This window comes from Trichomycterus rosablanca, chromosome 11 (genome assembly GCF_030014385.1).
Source record: "Trichomycterus rosablanca isolate fTriRos1 chromosome 11, fTriRos1.hap1, whole genome shotgun sequence".
Classification (NCBI taxonomy): Eukaryota; Metazoa; Chordata; class Actinopteri; order Siluriformes; family Trichomycteridae; genus Trichomycterus; species Trichomycterus rosablanca.
This window is the reverse complement of record NC_085998.1, coordinates 21,132,627-21,152,703: the sequence shown is the minus strand read 5'-3', so window position 1 is coordinate 21,152,703 and position 20,077 is coordinate 21,132,627. Positions and strand designations below refer to the sequence as shown.

Here is a 20,077-nt window from a genome sequence, read left to right as displayed (position 1 = left end):
TTTTATGCTACATGAACTCTCAAAGGGTCTGAAAATAACATGCAATTTACTAGGATTTTAACTCTAAGATTACTGACTGCACTGATTGATGTGCAGACTTTGAAATCTGCAATGATGGAAACAATCAAGCATGTGTTCTCAAAAATGCTCGAGAATAAAGAGAAAATCACTAACAAAAAGATGCATTTATAATTAGAAGATGTTTTTAACCTAAGACAGACGAGTCAGAACAGGTAAAATGTGAGGATGACAGTGATATGACTAATATGTCATTACATTCCCAGGGTTTTAGCCCTATAAAAATGTAACTGTGTAAGAGTGATCAAACTGTCATATAAAAAGTGTGGAACTGAACTGTATTCCTCGATTATGGCAAACTGCTGTCCTCTGTGAATCCCATATTGTACATAAATATCTCAATTAACGTTAGTAAATCTAGGGGGACGTAAGGAAATGCACTTGAAATAACTTTATACTATTTTTGCATGGACATGACACTTTTTGTGATACATATACTGTATATGAGGTGCAAAAGAATGACACGAGAATTTCACATTTCAGCTTGCATGCCACTTTCAGCATACATAACATCTTCTCTGGTTTTAAGCAAAATGTGACCTAATTGCTCCTGAAACCGGGTGCAAAAGTCTTACATCTACATGAAGTCTATACAAGTCGCCTACTAATGTTTTAGTAGCGTGTAGTTTATCTATATTTCTAATAGATAGTGTAGCATCACTACTTTAACATTAACATGAAAGAAAACAGGGTAAACAATTCACACAGACCATATCACTTCAATCTTCAATGTCTTAGCGTACATTCTATGTATTTTAAATTCTAAACATTATAGAATATTACAGAATCCAGTCCTGCCTCAGTTTTAATGCAAATCTGAGGTATACCTAGTTTATATGGCCAAAGGTATGTATTGAAATTATATGGAAATACATTATATGATTCTAACTTTGGGGCAACAGTTTTGGAATGGCTGAATGAAATGACTGTTCCATTGTGCACAAAGCAAGATGGTTAGGCGAATCTGAAGTGGATAAATCCCAGTGGTCTGCATGGAGCCCTGACCTTCACCCGTCTGAAAAGCATTGGGATGAATTAGAACATCGGTTGCAAGCCATTAATGGAAATAAATTGCGAACAAATTCTCAAAATCCTGTAGAAAGTCTGTCCAAAAGAGTGAATGCTGTGATAGCTGCAAAAGGGGATCAACACTATGCTCATGGTTTTGGAATATGACATCCAACAAACTAATGGTTAGGTAAACTAAATGTTAGCTAGGCTGACAAAACACATGGCTTACTTGCCATGCCTGTAAGTAAGCACCCCTTGCTGTTTTAAGGATATTTGAACCCACTTGTCTGGCTTTGATTCAACCATTATCAAAGTCATTTGAATCTTTATGCCTGATCTGCTGCATTTAACATGTGTACTATGAGTATCTACTATAATCCAACATTTATAATATTCTTGAACCTGGCATGCACAAATGTCACAAAATAGGCATTGTCGTGCATTTTTGGGTAATGGTCCTACTGTTTTTGTTTGTTTCTTAAAAGCCTATTATGTATGTATGAGGCACTCTTAGCTCAGTGATATCAGTAGACGGGGTCCCTGCACAGACATAATTGGCTATGTCTGAAACAAGGGATGACCAACACTCTGCAAATGACTGGCGTCCTGTCCAGGGCGTTCCTGTCCTGCGCCTAGTGTTTCCCAGTAAAACCAAACCCACCATGACCTGGGTTTGTAGTGTTCCTGTATTACTTCAGGACATTATTACATTTATGCCACAGAATGGAAAGTACAGTCGGAAAAAGGAAAAACTTCTGAATAGAACAAGCAGTAAAGCAAATAATATCAGTCTGCACAATAATTAGGAAAAGGTACACTGGGCACTACAGCCAAAAAGAGGGAGAACTCTCCATCGTACTGGTCCAAGCATAACAATGCTCAGCTCCTAACAGACCTCCAGAATTCTAACAATAACAGAACAAGATCCTACTATAATGTCTCAGTATGATTAGACTTATTATGTTGCAGTAAATAAGGTAGTAAAAATCCAAGTATAATACTGGTATAAAGAAATTCTTTAAAAATTACTCCCACAAAACTTTGAGATCTGAGTCTTTACATAACTCATAACTCAGTGTAATTAAGTTATGTGTAACTTAATTACACTGACATAAAAACAGTAACAGTTGAAAAAGTGGTGGTGACTGAATTTATGTACTTCAGAGAATGAACTGTACTGTCTGGTTTATTCCTCATCCTTTGCAAAAGTATGCGCACCCCTGAACTATTTAGAGACTGATGTGCACACTGTGTCACCTTTGTATTGAATTGGACACTGCTTCAGCAAATACAGTAGGGTTAGTATTAGCCCAAATACTGACACTTGGTATTGAATCAGAACATCAAAATATGCACTTATTTAATTATCTATGAATAAATGACAAAACCATTGATGATGCCAACAAAAATCAAACAAGTGTATTGTGACATATTTTATGTTAATATGGGTAAAGCCGTCAAGCACTATATTAAGTATGTCTATCTGGTACATACATTCATTATTTTATAGGCTACACCTACCATACAGATAAACTTTGAGGGTAGAGAATGACTAATTTTAGCCCACCTGTAGCTTTGGACACCCCTGTATCCAATTTATCAAATGTGGGATACCTTGTCCCGAGACATTTCATAAACAATTATGATAGGCCTGCTAAAAACAAAGATGAGTATGAAAACGATGAAAGTCAGCAAACTTCTTCAGCCTTCAGTATATCAAAATGTACATTCTCTGTGGCTGAAGTGGCCTAGCATATGATATTTTTTGTTTATAAATCAAGGTGTCAGAGCTCTCTGGCAGGAATAAGGCCACCAATGTGTCAATGTCTGGAAAAGCTAGGATGTCCCACTTTTCTAACCCACCACTAATGAGTAACAAACAGATGTCTAAAAGAGAAAAAGGAAACCATGATGAGGTCAGAAGCATAGATGGAATGGTTGTGTTAACCAAGTGGTTTGATAATCGTACTGTAGTCATGGCTTCCAACTTCGTTGGAGCTGGTAACAAAAATAAAGTTGAGAGACTGTATCAGAAGAAAAGATCCTTTGTGAAAATGAAGTGTCCTGAAGTTGTGATTAGATAAAACCAGTCATTGGGTGGTGTGGACAAGCTGGATTAATTGATAAGTCTGTACAGCACAGGCATCAGGTCCAGAAAATTGACCCTTACACATGCCTTTTATCTGACTTTTGGGAACAGCTGGCTCAAGTATCAAAAAGACAAAGCACGTCAGGGTATTCCCCAACAGTGCACATTAGATCCGCTCACTTCAAAATGAATGAAGCAGAAGATCTTGTGCAAGCAGGGAAAGCCACAAGCACCAAGGAAAAGAGGAAGACCAGGCTTGTCATAGAGCCACCACTCCTGGAGGAACCAGTATTGAAAGCCTCTGCTGAATGACGACCAACTGAAGACGTCAGCACTGATATGATGGACCACATGTCAAAGTATGATGACTGTAAAGACGCAACCAGGTGTGCTGCTTTGTTCCACAAAGAAACTGCTTCAAGGCAGCCTATAGACAATGACTCTGAGATAGGAACTGGCAGTCCTCAACAGTATACAGTTACATATAACTGAAACTATTGTTCAAATGCACTGCTTTAACATAAAGTTTAATATTCCTTAAGTTATTTTCCAATATGACTGTGACAGTTCTCCTTGGTTAACTGTTTAGTAAGATTTTCATCCCTACACATTTTATTTGATGGTCCCATTTATGTTCCACAAATAATAATAAAAAAACTATGAAATTATATGTTATAGCATTACAACTGTTACACTTTCCACTGTAATGGACAATTACTCACTGTAATGGACATGTAATACACATTATTTTATTAGATTTTTAGTGTATTCCAGACAGAAAAACAACATTCTTTTATTTTTTATCATCACTGGAGCATAATTAGGGGCTGAATGGCTTAATCTAGCTGCGTTCTGTGATTGTGGACAGAATGTAAAAGCTTGTTGGATATCAGATTTTAAAACCCAGAGAAGTTTTTGGAGTCGTAATTTGTAGCTTAATTAAATTGAGCGCCCGTAACTGAAATGATTAGATTTCAAAATAACTAGCTGGTTATCTAATACAGTCTGATTGTATGATTATATTGAATAAACCTGCCATAGAATGCTTTGCTTGATGTACGAACTTTAGATCGTTAGTAATGGTTGAACACAGCGCAATCTTTATCCTCACTAAGTTAACCATTCTTAGAAAATTGTAGAGATATCTTAAAAGTTATGCCGTAATAGTCACAGACAGTTTTTAAACAAATAATAATGAAATTACATATTTAAATAATGAATAACTGCGGGTACCTGAGGTGTGCAGCAGTCTATTACGCGAGCCCACCAATATCAGCTGGACAGGCGTCTACACAGACCAAAACTCTGCAATAAATTGGTGCCCTGTTCGGGGTATTCCTGCCTTGCACTTAGTGTTTCCCAGTGAAAGCAGGCCTGCCGCCATGCCTGAAGGTCTAAAGGTTGAGGAGGCCCTTTATCCATAGTTGTTAATATTTTATAATTCATTAATGGTTTTAATATTAAACATGGATCATTAATAAGTATAAGAATATGGTACAGTTACATAGAGTTATTTATACCAATGGTATATAATAAAATCCCTGGTAGTGAATAAGTCACAATTATAAGGGAATTGTGCCATATAAATACAGACTCTTTTGTCTTTTGTGTATGTCATGTACAGCTCATCTAAAAATTCAAATGTGATAAGATGTTTAAGAGCTGCACTACAATAAAAACTTTCTAAAATGTATTTTAGAAACTGGCTTTGCAAATGGGCAGAGATGACATTAAACTGGCATGCAGTGTTTCTGCATTTATGCTAGTGCATGGGAGAGGCCATTGATTGGAGTGGTGTGACTGGAAGCCTGACAGACAGGATGGGGAAACTTGAGCAGCGCACTATAATTGAAACCCAATGGGAAAAGGCGAGTAAATAGACCCAGTATCCTCTCTCTCTCATTTTCTTGATCTCTGTATCCCTTGCTGTATTTCATTGTTGACCTAACAATGCAGAAATGTTCTTCAAAGCTATACGAGCATTACACAATGGCAAATGAGAATTCAGCATAACACAATAAAGTCACTTTACGCCAAACAATTTGAGAACTGTTTATATTTGATCAAAGGATAAAAGAACAGGGCACTGGAGTTCAACTTAACAACAGTGCAATGGAAGCAGGAGGAATCAATTAGCCGACTTGCTTTGATAATGTCCTTGACAAGTCGTCTGTGTGGAGGGCTGCTTCCGTTTCAGCAGGCCGGAAATGCACCACCCCACTGCATTTCCAAAAAAACTGTCATCCATCAGTCTGCCCAGTCCCACTAGCAGCCTCACTAGGCATGAACTAGTACACAATGTCAAAAAGAACCTTACAGTACTCAGTGTGTATCACAGAGACCTGGTTCTGATGAGTCAAAATTCCTCCCTTTCCTTTTAATTCTTCAGCTGATTATCTAAATGCAAATCAGTGGTCACAATTTTGTGTATCATTGCACATTGAAAAAATGCATGTGCATTCTTTTCCTCTTTGATTTTACTATGAAATTTGACTTGCTGCCATGCATGTGCACTAATAAATGCAATTAGCCTGGATAATATTCTGTGAATGGGGAGTGGTAGCTTAGTGGTTAGGGTTCTGGACGTTAAAAGGTCGATGGTACAAACCCCACTACCACAAGTTGCACCTGTTTGGCTCCTGAGTAAGGCCACAATTTTAAGTTGTGTTGGATTAAAGCGCCCAAATGCCAGAAATACAAATAAATGAACAATGAATGATGGAGTGGGGTTGTGGTGGGTTCACAAAAATCGTAGCTGTCAAAAATGGGGTAACCAGAAAAAAAGGTGAGGAAGCCCTGTATTATTTAAAAAAAAAAAAAAATGTATTAGGCCAGTATTATTGTAAAAACATTCCATGGAAACAGAATTATACCAGCTGGACCCCTGCGAATATAGATGCTGCTGTGGCTCAGATAATGTTAAACCAGCCTTTTAAAATCTTAGGAGTCTACATCAAGTAAAGTACTAGAAGACCTCCTGCTCATGGGGAGATGGGAATTCTTCATCTGCTCCTTATTTCATTTTCTGTTTGATTTTCCATTAAATATAAATCCTCCTCCCAGTCCGTGTGCTTTTTCTTGGGCTAAACTGGCAAAAAGGCATCACACTGCTCCTCAACATGTTGTGCGGAAGTCATGAATATGGAGATGTGCTTAGTAAGTGGAGAGGCAAAGCTGGCGGATATGCACGCAAAAGCACGATAATGTATGGAAAGCAGACACGAGCACGTACAGACAAATGTGGCATCACGAACCCATGCTGATAGGTGCACGCACACGAGGCTTAAAAATAAGCTTTAACACAAAACTATTAAAACGCCAATTCCTGTGGTGAGCCTCAGACTACGGCCCCTTTTATAATGGAGTCATTTAGGCTGACTCGTCCCGGCACTATCTGCCCCCGAGCGAACATTCTAACGCACACAGCCATGGCAAAGATTTATAGAGTCTAAGAAAGAGCAATGCCACGCCCAAGTGTGGCTCCATAACATGGGCACAATCTAGATTATACCACACAAATAGACACACACACACAATATTCTTTGAAATATCAGCCATTCGCTTTGTGTATTAGCATTCACAAATACTCCTCTTTGGAAAAACTCTTACAGTCACATTTCATTCAGTAAGTGATCAGTCAGGCATTCTGTCATATTCCTCTGCATCGACTGCACCACCAGACCATCCTGTCTCAGAAACAGTTTCAAGGAATTCTAATGAGCATGAGAACATCCGTTGGATTTCACTTAACTAGAATTATAAGAAAGATTTTTTCAACCCAAAAACTTCTTTTAAAACTAGATGCAAGCTATTTACTTGGGCTCTTTATCAATCCTTGTACAGCCTTACTGATGCCTACTACTTTTGCAATTATTCCAGCAGACAGGATAAAAATCTGGCCTGAGTAGATAGACCCAATTTTTACTGTGCGTAACAAAAAACAGAGCAAACCACATGGCAGTGCTAGAAGGAGCGACAGGGGCCAAGCATCAGATCTCTAAAGCCTCCCAGCTGAAGCATAGATCCTGCGATTCAAAGGAGATCACATTTCAATGAGATAGGGTTCAAGTGCTGGAGACAGAAGCTATATGGACGTGCCTGACAAATTTAGCTGTTTTTTTTCTCCTTGTGCTACTGCAAAGGTCACAGTAAATGGCAAATAATGCAGAGGTACAGATGCTAATACAGGTGCTTTGTAATGTCATTTATCTATAAACAAATACAAATAACACTTAGCTGACTAAGGAAAGGAAAGTCGGATACAATTTACTTCACATGCTGAATAATCTTTGTCTTATGGCTTGCCATTCATTGCTTCTAAAGTAAAAATAGGTTCTAAGCAAGTTTATTTCATGTGACCAGTGATCTTCACAAAAATTGAGTCTCTTAATGCCCTAAATACTATCACACACTATCAATTGCTCGCTCTATAAAAGCCAACAGGTCCACATCTCACTATGGATACACCTGGAACAGGCTTGTTACATTTTAGTAAATCTTGTAGATTTTCAAGTGGCATTAAGTTCAAGTAGTTTTGATAGCTTTGTTCACCAATGTAATACATTTAATTAAGCTGATCATATTGTAAGTAATCACAATTTAGAGTTAATTTAAACACATTAAATACCAGATGCAAAGGTTTTGCTTTTTAGTAGATCAAAACATAGAATAGACTAAACCAAAATGACAACGACATCATTCATTCTACATCATTTAGTTGGTTATTCTGTACATGCTGTCCAAGACATATGAGCCCCAATCTCACACTTACACACACTTAAAGCACATTTACTAGCATTTAGCAGTCGCTTTTATCCAAAGTCCTGGGACAGTATACAGTCTAAGCAATTGAGGGTTAAGGGCCTTGCTCAAGGGCCCAACAGTGGCAACCTGGCAGTGGTGGGGCTTGAACCAGTGACTAGTCCAGTACCTTAACCACTAGGCTATAACCTATATATATCAATACTAGCAATACTTTAAACAATATTAAAAACACCACTGTAAAACAATTATACAGTATAATAAACATGGTACATTCATAAAACTATAATACCTATATAGTTATAGCTATTATATAAGCTATAATAAACAGTGTAAACGTTCTGATAAATCACTGCAAATACAAATAAAGTTGCCGAATCACAAGTAGTTCATATTTTGCTGGCTGGCTTTTGTCAGAATGCAGTAATCACTTTTAATTGCAATTGCAGTATCTCTTAACAACAAATATACTATTATATTATTAAAAACACGTGCTCCTAATCTAGATAAATGGAAATATTCTCTGAAAATCCATCCGCTTGCTTCTTACTTGCAGAAAAATGCAGGAAAACATAATTTGAAATAACATTCCTCTAGTTCCACTTCTCTGTCTATTTTTCATTTGTCTGGCACTGCATCATAAAAAGGAAAAGATTTGTATATACATTTTCATATACAAAACATTTCCATATGTATTTTATTTACATACTGTCATACTGTGGCCAAAAACAATTTCCAAACACTATAGAAAGTGTTTTTGCTGAGTGTACAAGTAATTCCATTTCTGCAAATTATCATTCACAAAAACAGAACTCTGGAGCCAAAATGTGCCCACCCAGCTTTCCAAAAGTTCAGAAAGCCCATAATACCTCCCTGTCTCACTCTGTATCCCTCATTACGAGCACTGTGTGCGGGGATAAGGAGCTAAATGTTGGATTGTAAAAGGCTTTATGCACAAAGAATTTTGGCTGGGACAGGGTTAACATCTCCTCCCCAAGGTTGTGCTAGCTACCGCTAAAATTAACCTCCCCCACAGCTGGTTCCCATTAGCGTGCAATGACACTGGGAGTCTGTACTTAAGCCGTGCTGCGGGGGCTCTCGAATAATACTACTGTCCCCCCGCCACAGGCCAAGTTTAAACTGGCCCCGCTCCGCTTCTGTTGGCAACGCCTGTGTTTTCAGCCAAGAAGGAGGAAGAAGAGGAGGAACACAGTAGTGGGAGGAGGGGGTTATGGAGGAAGGACATTATAGCTTATGTGCCCTAATGCGCCCAGAAAGCCCAATAGTCGGCAATGTGAGCAAACCTGTGTTTAAAATGAGGAAGTGGAAAATGGTTTGTTTGTGCCTTAATATATACCGCAATCTGAATAAACCATTTTTTAGTTATTTTACTGGCTTGGCTACTCTAGTCAGCTGAAATGAGCCACACCCCCTGGCAACTTCATCACAAACAAAAAAGCACACTAAAAATAAAAGACTGAAGTCCTGCTCAAACAAAAATGAATAGGTTTTAAAGACCGAATAGTAAAAATACTAATACTAATAAAAACATTAATAGGTGTGTTCAAAGAGTGCATAAATTCTGTCTATGCATCGTCGTAAACTCTGACCAATCTACAATCAACATGATGTGTCTGAGCAATATAATTCAGAATCAGCTTGTTTGCAAACTTTGCACATACAAGGAATTTCTTTCCGGCTGTTGGTAGCTCACTACAATATACAGACAAAACTGTATACAGACAAAACAATATGCAGACAATGTACAATAATACAAATTAAATATGAAATAACAGTATAATACGGTATATGTAATGTGCAGTGTGACATTTAAACAACAGGTCAGTTATAGTCATTAATAAGTTTAATGGCATTCGGTGGAAAAAACTGTTTCTGTGTCTCAGTGTCAGTTGGATTTTCCATTTTCATTTGTGTGTTTATTATCACGCCGTTATTTAAATTTGAGGATTAAATACAATTTTATTACTAAGCAGAGTTTTACTGGGATAATCTGCCAGTGATTATTACACAGCCCCAATCATGAGCTGCGATGAAGCGATGACTGATTTATGACTCAAGGCTCAGCCAATATGTAGATTTACTAGGATCATGAGCTCAAGTAGACCAAGTTTCAGAAAATTTTAATGTGTTTGGATCCACTGGGAGTTTCTGTACTTTCCAGCTTAGGTGCTGTTTATTTGTGGCTTTTTGTTGTAGTCTATTAAAACTTCTGTGCAGACCGGGAGACGTGTTTGTGCAAAAGGTTAACAGGCAGTTTAATTAGGAGCAGAGGTTGGCAAATACACACGAACTCCTTTGGTTTGACAGCAGGGCTCTACTGAGAATTAAGTGTGTTTAATACAGTGTGTGCATATGCATGGATGGGGGGTAATAAAGCTCAGATGAATCAGTAAAGAAAATGTAAATATATGAGAAGAACTAAGAAAAAAGAAATAACTCTTATCAATGCAGGTTCTTCTGCAGAGTTTTCTCTAGAACAATATCAAAGAAAACCAGTGATCTATCACCTTGAATATAGACATTCTAGATTCTACTTATTGTCTTGTACTAAACAGAAGTTGGGTCACCTTTGTTGCATTGTTTATATTCATGTCGAATGACAATCTTCAGTCAGTTTACCACCTTAGCCTTTCCACATTCATGTTTTTGGTAGGGGGTATGATTAATTCAGACCCCCAGTGTATTACAAGACTTCAGCTACCTGAAAGCCCACCCCCGACACACACACACCCACGACATACGTAATCATGTCTGTGTAGACAGCAGGTGATTTTGAACATTTTGTTATTTCGCTGCAAATACTCATAAAAACTATAATAACCATAACTAAATGATAATAAGTATCTATTTACTTAATTACAGCTGAAATGGTCATATTTTATTCCAAGCTTTTTTTGACAAACAGGAAACAAACTGAGATGAGAAAATCAGAATTAATTAATTATATCTAACCTATTCAGCATGTATTGGAGACTTGATTTAGCATCTTAGCGCTGTTGTGATTGTGAAATCCATGTGGCTGTTCATTCAAGCTGCATCGGCTGTGTGTTCTGCTAAAGGTGACGGACAGAGGGATTGGGTTACCGTCAGGCTTGACCTTCCAGGCGCACTTACACACAGCCGTCCTCAGCCACTCGTCAGCAAAGTGCTGCTCACACATGCACAACCTGTCATGCCTTTTTAAATAATTAACAGCCAAAGATTAGTCCGTCAGCCTCGGGGCCAAGAGGTCCATTGATTTCTTGCAGATGCATTTTTAATGAGTGCATCTCAGCCAGCCACTGTCCATGAAGAGAGGCTTCAGCAAAGCCAACCATACCACCGACTGGCCGAGCGTGAAGTAGAAAAACACAAACAAAAGCCAAGAAGTGTTCCGCTAATGCGTCTCAAGCAAACACAATTACCCTCCAAGGCCAAAGGAGGAAGTCTACAGGGGATTACTCACGAGAGTGTTTTTCAGCTTATGTACTAAATGTTCTGTGTTTATGCTCAGTGTTCCTGCAAAGGTATCCAAAAACTGTGTGTTCATACATAGGTGTGTAAAATAGCTAATTATTATCCGGCTGTACAGTAAGCCACTGTGTTTATTTACTCCACAACACTTCAGTGTTGGAAAAAGTTTACTTTTAAAGCTTTACACAGTTTTGAATGTGGTTTAAATGAATGAATGTGCATGGAATAATAAATGGTTTCAGGTTATTTAGTGAATCCAGCAAAATGAGCTGAGGAAGCGGAGTGCAATGTAAAACGAAAAAAAAAAAACGAAATTGGTTTGTTTTATAGCACTTTTTTCAAAAATGTCTCATAGGCCAACCAAAAAAAATCATATTAGAGAAAATGCAGAGCTCATATGACACTGATATGACTCACTGATCTCTCAATGACTCAAGGCTCTGTGCTGACAGAAACAATGTGAGAAGCTCATTGTCTGTTTTAACTGATTCACAGGATGCAGCAATATCATCATAGATCTGATCTTTAACTGTCTCTTTATGTTTACAGGTGCCAATTATCTCGGGTTTGGAATCAGTTAGAACAAGACTATAGGAAAGGGTTTACCAATATTAGTATTTTTTCTGTGTGGTCATGTGGTATTAAGTAGAAAGAAAATAAATACATAAAAAGATACATTTCATGCTTACCATTGTTTAGAAATTGCCAATCATACCACAACCGTGACCTCAACCTTAACAAACTGTGACCCGACCTGGCATTTTCCACTGCCCCTAACCCATCCCCTAAACACTTTTACAGTTACATTACAACAGCCAGTATTTTTGTAAGTATATGCTTGTTATAAATTTAATGCCCACATTCAACAAACATTGGGACAATGTAGGACAAGGAACATGCTGACTAATCAATGATGTGTTGACACTTTAAATGTTGAAATTATCTTGTAAAAGAAGTTAAATGTCAGAACAAATAAAAATGTAAGGTTAAAAAATGTACAGTAGACCCTTGAGTTACGAACCATTTACCATACGAACATTTTGGGTTACGAACGATCTTTTTCAACTTAACATACGAACAATTAATCGCAAACTAATAATTAAGCAAAATTTGAACAGTTATGCACATTTTTATTGCAAGAACCATTTCTAGATGCAACACCAGTGGTGTAACTAGGAGCTCATGGGCCCCAGTTCAAAAAAAAAAAAGTTGGGCCCCCTCAACAAATTGCATATGCTGATGGCTGAACAAAATGAATTCAAAGTCACTCTGAAGTTACAATTCCTGCCTCTGGTATTTTTAATGCACAGTTTTAGTTTTTTTAGTTTTACTTAACGAAAAAATTGCAATATAATAAAAATGACTTGGCGAGTGCAGGACCCCAGAACATGGCCCCAAAGTGTAGTGGTGAGAAAATGAAAAAATCTATTAATATTTGGTGTGTCATATAATTACTCCTGCCAGTAGCTGTCACTGTGTATCAGACAGAGGGGACAGTGGGTAAGAGAGAAGAAGGAAGTCCGCTGAGTAAAGTAGTCTTTCTTTTGTGCGATTACATCTACAAAATACAACACTATTGAAAAAAGGGAAATAATAGAGAAATATGAGAGTTATTGTTGTTTCTGGTAGATACATTTTATAAAAGAAGGAAATTTATTATGGTGTATGGTATAGCACACGTACTGTACTGAAATGTGATGTGTGTTTTATGTACAGTACTACTACGTATTGTTGTTTATTACTGTTTATTACAGGAATGTCTATTTTATAATTTAAGATTTAAGGAAAAATATACTAGGTTAGGTAAGGGGGTGGTTTGGGAGGTCTGGCACGGATTAATTCTATTTACATTATTTCTTATGGAAAAAATAGGTTTAACTTAAAAACATTTTGACTTAAGAACAGCCCTTCTACTGTACTCCAATTTTGTGTAGAAAGCTTTTGAATTATAGTACAGTTACTGATGTGCACATGACTGCATGAAGAGCCATAAACTTACTGTTATCTTACTACCTCATCTAACCTTATCTAATCTCATCCTCCAGCTTTCTACTGGTGAAGATTACAACCCTGTTACTACCTGCAAAGCAAGTTAAATACAAACTTAATGTAGATAACTGGTTATTGTTTATAATAGTTTATAGTTTTACAGTTCAAAAGAGGTGATCTATATCCCACCTGCTTCTCAGGTTCTCAGGCTGCTTCTGGTTGCTGTGCCAGAGATCAATCAAAATCATTTTTGCTCTAGGTAAAGAATGTAACACTGATTTTATTAGTTGTTCACCTAATTAAGATATAATGTTAATTATATATTAATCTTTGTTGATATAACTTTTTTTCCTTTTGCCATGCCTGTGTATATATTAGGGGTTTCCACAGCAGATCTGGTTCACATACCTGATTTTTATGCTGAATGCTCTTAATGATACTCTCCCTATTTTTTATCTGGGCTTCAGGCCGGCACTAAAAGCATACTGACAAGTGCACCTCCCGAAAGCTAGGCTCCTTCAGCCATCCCCATACCTAATACACTTAATCATGTCCATGCCAATCATGTCCGTACAGACGCCAATCAAGTCTGTGCAGACGCCTCACCGGCCAGTAGCACCGCTGATGTACTTTACCACTGTGTAATAATTTATGTTAATATTTAAAAGCTATTATGTATTAAGCTAGTAACTGTTTATTGCTTGCTTTAGTAAATAATACAGTCAATGACATTAACAAGAAATAATATTCTTTATAACAAATATGTTAGGAGCTAAAGCTGCTAGCCTGCTACAGTAGAAATTAAATAATTATTTCCAAATGGTCAAAAATATGGTACAGGTTTATTTTAAATGTTCATGGCCTTTGGAGAGTCTGTGCTGGATGTCTATCTGAATGTATTAAATAAAGTGGTGCTGATGGAAGTGGATAAAATATATAAAAGCAATGTGAATGGCTAAAACAATAACATGCTCTAACTGAAACAATCAGCTGAAGCATCAAATGAAAACTGGTGGTGTGTTTTTCTTCTTTTGATGAACTTTATTATTTTAAGATTTTAAAAACACATCTGTCAATCACAGAATCCAAATATGCCACTGCAGAATGATTTGTTATAAGATCAAATACGTGGATAAGAGATTGCCTTTTGATCTTTTCGATATCACTTGTGTATTTGGAATTCCAGAGCTTTAATAAAAACGTCATGTATGTGGTAGTCAAAGAAAACCACATAAAGCACAGAGTTCCAGAGGACAGGAAAGGGTGAGAAAGTGAGATAACAGAAAGTTAAGAATCAGATGTCGAAGTGACTTTTTGTGAAAGTGGATAAGCAGGATGAGAACAATACATATGTTAACAGTTAACACTCTAAGAGTTCCGCAGAGTTCCTGATCTGAGAGATGGAGATAAGGTTGACTGAACACATTGAGAGTGAAGTACCAGTCACTGCAATATCTCTATCTCAATACCTCTTGTGTTTGTGTGTAAAGATATGTATTTAAGTCTGAGCTGTGCTTTTGTAGACAAAAACATGCATACCTACTGAATATACAGTACATGGCCAGAAGTATGAGGGCATATCTGCTAATTATTAATTTTGGGTGTTTTACCAAGACCCATTGCTAATGTTTGTATACAATCAATGACATTAAAAATAAATTGTATTTACCTTTGCAGCATTTAGCAGATGCTTTTATCCAAAGTGACTTTCAACTATCAGTGAATACATTTCGAGCAATTAAGCGTGAAGGGCCCTGCTCAGGGGCCCAACAGTGGCAACTTGGCGATGGTGGTGCTTGAACCAGCAACCTCATGATTACTAGTCCAGAACCTTAAACTCTGGGCTACCACTGTCCCCATTGTATGAAGTGTGCTTGGGTGGTGCAGTGGTAAATTATGCTAGATTCCTATCATTTGGATCCAAGGTTCAAATCCCCAACAGTACTATCGGCTGGCCCTATCTGATGGCCCTATCCCTGGCATCCTATCTGATGTGTGTTGCTGCATTGCGTCCAGTGATTCTGTGGAGGCCGGACCCACTGTGACCCTGACCAGGATAAAGCTGTGGTAAAACATGATAATTATATGCCTCTAATTTTGTGGCAACAGTTTGGGAAAGACCCTCTCCTGTATATGCCCCTGTGTACAAAGCAGGCTTCATAAAGACATTTTTTCAGTGTAGAGGAACACAAGAGGCTTGAACAGTGTCGTGACCTGAACCCCAACCTTAACAACTTTGACATGAACAATGATTGCCAGCTAGGTCTTTTTATCAAACATCTTTTGACTGAATAGACACATCAGTTCTTGTGGAGGAGTAGAGACTGTTAGAGAAGTCTACTTTTATATTAATAGCTATGGTTTTGAAAAAGCTTATGGTCAGATGTCCACATACTTTTGGCCACTCAACTGAACCGTATTGAGAGTCTGAATGATAGACAGGGGAATTACCTTTCCCGTTTCCCTCTCAAAGTCCACGTACTCCCGACTGGGCATCTGCCTCTGCTCACCATGCAGGTTGGCGGGGAAGAACTGCAGCGAGAGATTGGTGCCGGTCGCCACAAAAGCCTTTTAGAAGGAAATCAATACAAACAGGATCAGAAAAGCCCAGCCTGTGCATTAATTATGCAGCCTGCCATTTCTTTTGCACATCAGATATAAGGAGAAGTAGGAGGAGGAGAACAGCCTGGATCCAGGGCCAGAGAAGCAGGGTGGAGAGAGAAAGAGCAAACGAAAGAGAGAGAAAAACACAAGTCATCATTTTCCCTATTTGAAGTATTGAGTTACACACATCTGATTCTATTTTACCAAGTCTCACTGCTGGCGAGCTGGGCTGCAGCACACTGGGTTTTAAGGGTTTGGTTGAGACTCAAAGAAAGAGGGAACAAACAAGTAGACATGGCAAGATAACTAACAGAGAAAGAGAAAAAGAGAGAGAGGGGGGGGTCTAGAAGATCAATAAAATGTTTTAAATGCAGGCCTTCACTTACATTAATTGTGGCAGGACTAATACACTGGTTTAAAATCACAGCAAACATTTAAATGATCAATGGACGTGAGAAATTGCATTTTTAATATCGATCCTAAAATATCTGACATGTTTATGAGGTATAGGTATTTAAAAATATCAGTACTATTATTGATTATCATTCAGCCTCAGAGTCAACATTTTGTTTTAACATGAATTAAATTAAAAATAATTTAATAAAAATTTAGCATATATCATAAAGATAGTTAAAGGCATTAATAAGTCTTAAATATTCAATCGGTTTATGAGAAAAAATGAGTGAAGTCTCATAATATAAAGAGTGAAAGGTGTTCGGAAAGCTTTTGCTGAGCATTTTCAGGAGCTCAGTAAAATCTAACATCTTGGTATGATTGCTAATATTTTTTTAATGTTAAGAAAGCCTAGACTGTGCATTGATTTTTAAAGTAAAGTATAATTGTAGCTAATATTATACACATTTTTTAACATTTGGCTTGGTGGTGTGATTATTCAACAACAATCACTGAGGTCTTACATGTACAATTGTACAGGAAAGATTTGTAACTACAAAATATTACTTAATTTGCCTTAATTGTCTGTTTAATAAGACAGTGAGAGTATGTTTAAATGTCTTTACTTTATAATGTCAAGACCTTACTTTATCAGCATGTGTGTGACAAATACTCACAATATAATAGAACATAAAAGTTAGAACTTATTTATATTCTCTACACATAAAAATATCCCGCTTTTCCCGTAGTTCCCTAACAATAAATCAAGCACCTCTTGTTTTTTGCTCCCACATTAATAATTGTCAGTTTACAATAATTGGTTATTACAGAGACCTCCTTGGTCCTGATTTCATTAGCTTTCTGTCTGGATCATGGTTTTAAAGAAGTATAATGACCTCGGACATTACACTGCCTTCTCTGCTATTAATTACCACATGTAACTACCAAAAACTATCACATGTAACTATGATAATAACACTCTAAGTATATGTACAAGTGCAGAAAGATACATTTAAATATTTCAATTTAAATGTTTTATTTACACCCTAAACCTAAATGTTTGGCAAAACTTTACACATACATACACATTACCATTATGTGGTAATTAACATGAGCACACATTATAATGTGCACCTTGTAGTGTACATAGAAAAATTTATCCAATAATGAACTAAAACAGCTTGGTGTTAAATGTATTTAGCATGCTACAGTCATATATTTTCAGTCATATATTACACCTATTCCACAAAAATGAATAGAAAATTCTGAAGAAACAATCTACTGTCCTGTTTTTAAGTGATTATTTACACTGACTAAGCTGTCTAAATATAGTGTGTGCTTGTTTGTTTAGTATCATTGTGTGTGCATAAAGCTAAGAGCACATTTGAACGCCGAACCTAAAAAGTCTGGCAAACAGGAGATATCAGCACGTAAAAATGACACCTTTAGAAAAAACATACAAAGATCATTATACTAAAAAGTTTGTTAATTTTTGTAAGAACAGTTTAAATCACAATATGTGGAGCCGAAAGCACTGCTGAGATTCAAACCTATATAGACTTTTTCTATATATTATTTTGTCTGTCTGTCCGGTGTGTGTTCCTGCCTTGTGCCCAGTGTTATTATAAGATCTACAAGCTTTAAAAAATATAGAAGAGAAATGGCTTTCTCCTAAAAGATAAAGATAAACAGTATTAAGAAGCAAGTGAAATTTTTTATACAATAATTATATTGAAGGTTGGTTGATTTACTTTAAAATAATAATTCCAAAAACATGTGGTCATTCATAAACACAAACATGCATGTGCATTATAATCTTTAGAAAGCAGAGAGGCATCAATTATGTAACAATGGGATACACATCAAAGTCTTTTTAATAATAGTAATATACAAATACTAATAAATGCATTTATTCTTGTATTTATTTTTACTAACAGCTTTATCTGGGGCAGGGTTGTGGTTCGTCTGGTATTATCCAGAAACATTTGGGCTCAAGGCAGAAATACACCCTAGACAGAACACCGATTCATTAAGGGGCAACACACACTTAAGACATTCACTTCTTTACAGGGGCAATTTGAAGCAGCCAGTCCACATCCTATATGTTTTTTGAAGGTAAAAGGAAACCTGGGTATCAAGAGAAAACTCATTTAGAAAGGAAGGGCAAATTGTTTTGTTTTAATAACAGCTGCAGAAAAATGTTCTTGCATGTGAAATAATAAATGTAGTCGTTAAAGGGACTTGGCATATTGCATATAAACTTTACTTGATTTTAAATATTCTACATGGATAAATATGATTCAGTGTTTAAAATAAAATGCATTTAGAAGTACATGTTATTTTGCTGATTTTTAATGTTATCAATACCAGTACTTAACTATATGGTGGTAGAATTAGCAGTAAGTGGTATACACATGTACACTATATGGATAAAAGTACTGGGACACCCCTTCTAATTTTTGCATTTGTGTGTTTCAGGCACAACAATTGCTAACGTGTGTAATAATTATATAAAGGAAATTATATGCTTCTGAATTTTAAGCAACAGTTTAGGGAAGGTTCTAATTTCCTGTCCTAATTTGAGTGTACTTCTGTGCACAAAAGCAAGGTCTATAAAGACATAGAGAAAAGCTTGCTTTACGAAAACTCCAGTGGTCTGCACAGAGCCATGACCTCAGCCCCACCGAAATACAACATCAGTTGAGGCTTTTTTGGCCAACATCAGTGCCCAGCCTTACAAGTGCGCTTTTCACTTAATGGGTACAAATACCCACAGACATACTTCTAAGTCTTGAAGCCTTCTTTTGAAATTAGATGTCCAACAAGCTCATGGTCACGTGTCCAAATGTTTTTTGCCATATGACTTCTAATCAATTGATCCAGCAGTAGAAAAGCATATTTGACACATCACTGGATCAGTATATTCTAATCAGTACTGAATGTTTTTCCAGAAGAACATAGCTTATTAGCTGTTAGAATTAGAATTGTAAACATTTGAGATCTCTATTTTTAGTTGTATTAACCAGTATTAACAGTTCTAAGATTGTTGGTGAAGTGTAACATGTACAGACTAAAGGTGTATAGTTACAAAACCTATGCAGGATGATCATGGCCTGACAGTCTTTTGAAGATGATTGAAAGAAAATACGCAGACAAAATTCAGTGGCTGACGGGCAAATCCTTTTCATACCTCTTCCCTTTACCAGTTTCCACGCAAAGCCACTAAACTCACCTTTTAATTAGAATTGAATTGCTGTTGATTATTTCGAGGCTGAAAGTGATGTGTAATTGCATTTCATCATGAGTGTTTTACTGCTTGCTCTTCAGAAAGAGAAAATGAGGAAGTGTTGAAGTTCCGGGTGTTTATCAGCCTCGTGTTTGTGTTTGTTATTAAGATGTTGTAAATATTAAAGCTGTGTGATTAAGATGTTGATAAAAGAGTTATGTTTATAATAAAGAACAACACACAAAACGTGTTACTTACTATTTCTGAGCGACCGTCCCGGCAGGCGTTCTGAAAGCGGGCTTGTCTCTCCTCGTGCGGTCGGTCTCTGAAACCGGTGTATTTAATCTGCAACGGAAAACAACTGAGACTCAGAACGCGTAAACGATAAACAAACGTCACATTATATTCAGATATAGTTTCATAAACTTTACATTTTATAGGTTTTAGGAGTT

General features: G+C 36.9%; 1 protein-coding gene across 1 annotated transcript in view; it reads right to left on the bottom strand.

The window, feature by feature from the left end:
- Positions 1-20,077, bottom strand: part of cbfb (core-binding factor subunit beta) — a 53,647-nt gene that overhangs the window by 32,854 nt on the left and 716 nt on the right. The window contains exons 2-3 of the mRNA XM_063004539.1: positions 19,884-19,970; positions 15,854-15,970 (exon numbers count right to left, since the gene is read on the bottom strand). Coding sequence (XP_062860609.1) covers positions 15,854-15,970; positions 19,884-19,970 — 204 coding nt within the window. The remainder of the gene's footprint in view (positions 1-15,853; positions 15,971-19,883; positions 19,971-20,077) is intronic.